Genomic DNA, 1,584 nt, shown 5'->3' with positions numbered 1-1,584 from the left:
GCTGCAGCTGTCCTCCCGCCCCCATGTCACTGTGACCTGCGACCTCACCTCTGTCCTTGGCTGTCACCGGCCAGGGCGGGTTGACCCAGATGGTGCATGCTGAGCCAAGAGGCTGGTGGGCTAGGTGGGGGGCTCTGCATTGCCAGGCCCCCAGATGGAACGGTGGGTGTCCACCTTCTACACGTGGACTGCCTCCGGCCTCCCTCAGCCTCGCCGCGGTCTGTCCCTGCAGTCAAAGTGTGCTCTTTCCTTCCTGCCCAACCCCAGCCTGGCCCTGCGTCTCCTGCACTTGTCTTTGGGCTCCTGTGTCCCCGAACCCGCCCCTTCCTTCACTGACCCCTGAAGGGATCTCCTGTCCTGGGGGAGGGACACAGGGGATGCTGTTGGGCCCGGTCACTTCTGAGTCTGCCATGGGGCAGAGGCATCATCCCGCCTCTTTCTGGGGAGACAGGGTGACTGGCATGACTGGGGTGACAGGACTGCCGTGGCGGGGCAGCAGCTGCGGCCAAGGCCACGTGTGTGCCAGGCAGACACCATCCGGCCTCACCCCACACAGCAGCCTCAGGGGGCATGCGTGGCATGTCCGCTGTACAGATGAGAAAACCACACCCTGGGGACAGAGCTAAGATGTCAGGGTTCCTCGGGGACCAACTGGTGCCCACAGACACACTTTAGTGACCCTGAAGCCCCTGAAATCATGGCAGGGTCTCCATCTGTGTGGTTTTGGAGGAGGGGAAGGGGGGGCACAGTCTGTTAGATTTCCTGTGGGGTCTCTGACCCCATGAAGGTGGATCCCCACTGGTTTAGAATATAGGATCCCACAGGTCCTCTGGGTCTTAGAAGATGCGTTTAAGGTGTTTTTGTTTGTAAGACGTAATAGTGATGGTAGGACTCTGGGGGGAGGGTTGAGATGAGGTGCCTCCCCTCCGCAGCAGGGCGGAGGCGGGGCTGACTGCTGATCCATCTGGTGACTGGTGACCCCTGCACCTGCCCCCGTCTGCTCCCCCAGGAGGAGACGCCCTTGTTCCTGGCCGCCCGGGAGGGCAGCTACGAGACCGCCAAGGTGCTGCTGGACCATTTCGCCAACCGGGACATCACAGACCACATGGACCGCCTGCCTCGCGACATCGCGCAGGAGCGTATGCACCACGACATCGTGCGGCTGCTGGACGAGTACAGCCTGGTGCGCAGCCCCCCGCTGCATGGCGCCACCCTGGGCGGCGCGCCCACCCTGTCGCCCCCGCTCTGCTCGCCCAACGGCTACCTGGGCAACCTCAAGCCCCCCATGCAGGGCAAGAAGGCCCGCAAGCCCAGCACCAAGGGCCTGGCCTGCGGCGGCAAGGAGCCCAAGGACCTCAAAGCTCGGAGGAAGAAGTCCCAAGATGGCAAGGGCTGTCTGCTGGACAGCGGGAGCGTGATGTCGCCCGTGGACTCCCTCGAGTCCCCCCACGGCTACCTGTCAGACGTGGCCTCCCCACCCCTCCTGCCCTCCCCTTTCCAGCCGTCTCCCTCCGTGCCCCTCAACCACCTGCCCGGGATGCCCGAGACCCACCTGGGCGTCAGCCACCTGAGCGTGGCGGCCAA

General features: G+C 64.3%; 1 protein-coding gene across 1 annotated transcript in view; it reads left to right on the top strand.

The window, feature by feature from the left end:
• NOTCH1 (notch 1) overlaps window positions 1-1,584 on the top strand; it is a gene marked incomplete at its 5' end in the record, with an annotated part of 9,811 nt that overhangs the window by 5,597 nt on the left and 2,630 nt on the right. The window contains 1 exon segment of the mRNA XM_010846970.1: window positions 952-1,579. Within this exon segment, the coding sequence (XP_010845272.1) occupies window positions 952-1,579 (628 nt within the window).

This window comes from Bison bison, unplaced genomic scaffold (assembly GCF_000754665.1).
Source record: "Bison bison bison isolate TAMUID 2011002044 unplaced genomic scaffold, Bison_UMD1.0 scf7180017849300, whole genome shotgun sequence".
Classification (NCBI taxonomy): domain Eukaryota; kingdom Metazoa; phylum Chordata; class Mammalia; order Artiodactyla; family Bovidae; genus Bison; species Bison bison.
This window is presented reverse-complemented; position numbering and strand designations above follow the sequence as displayed.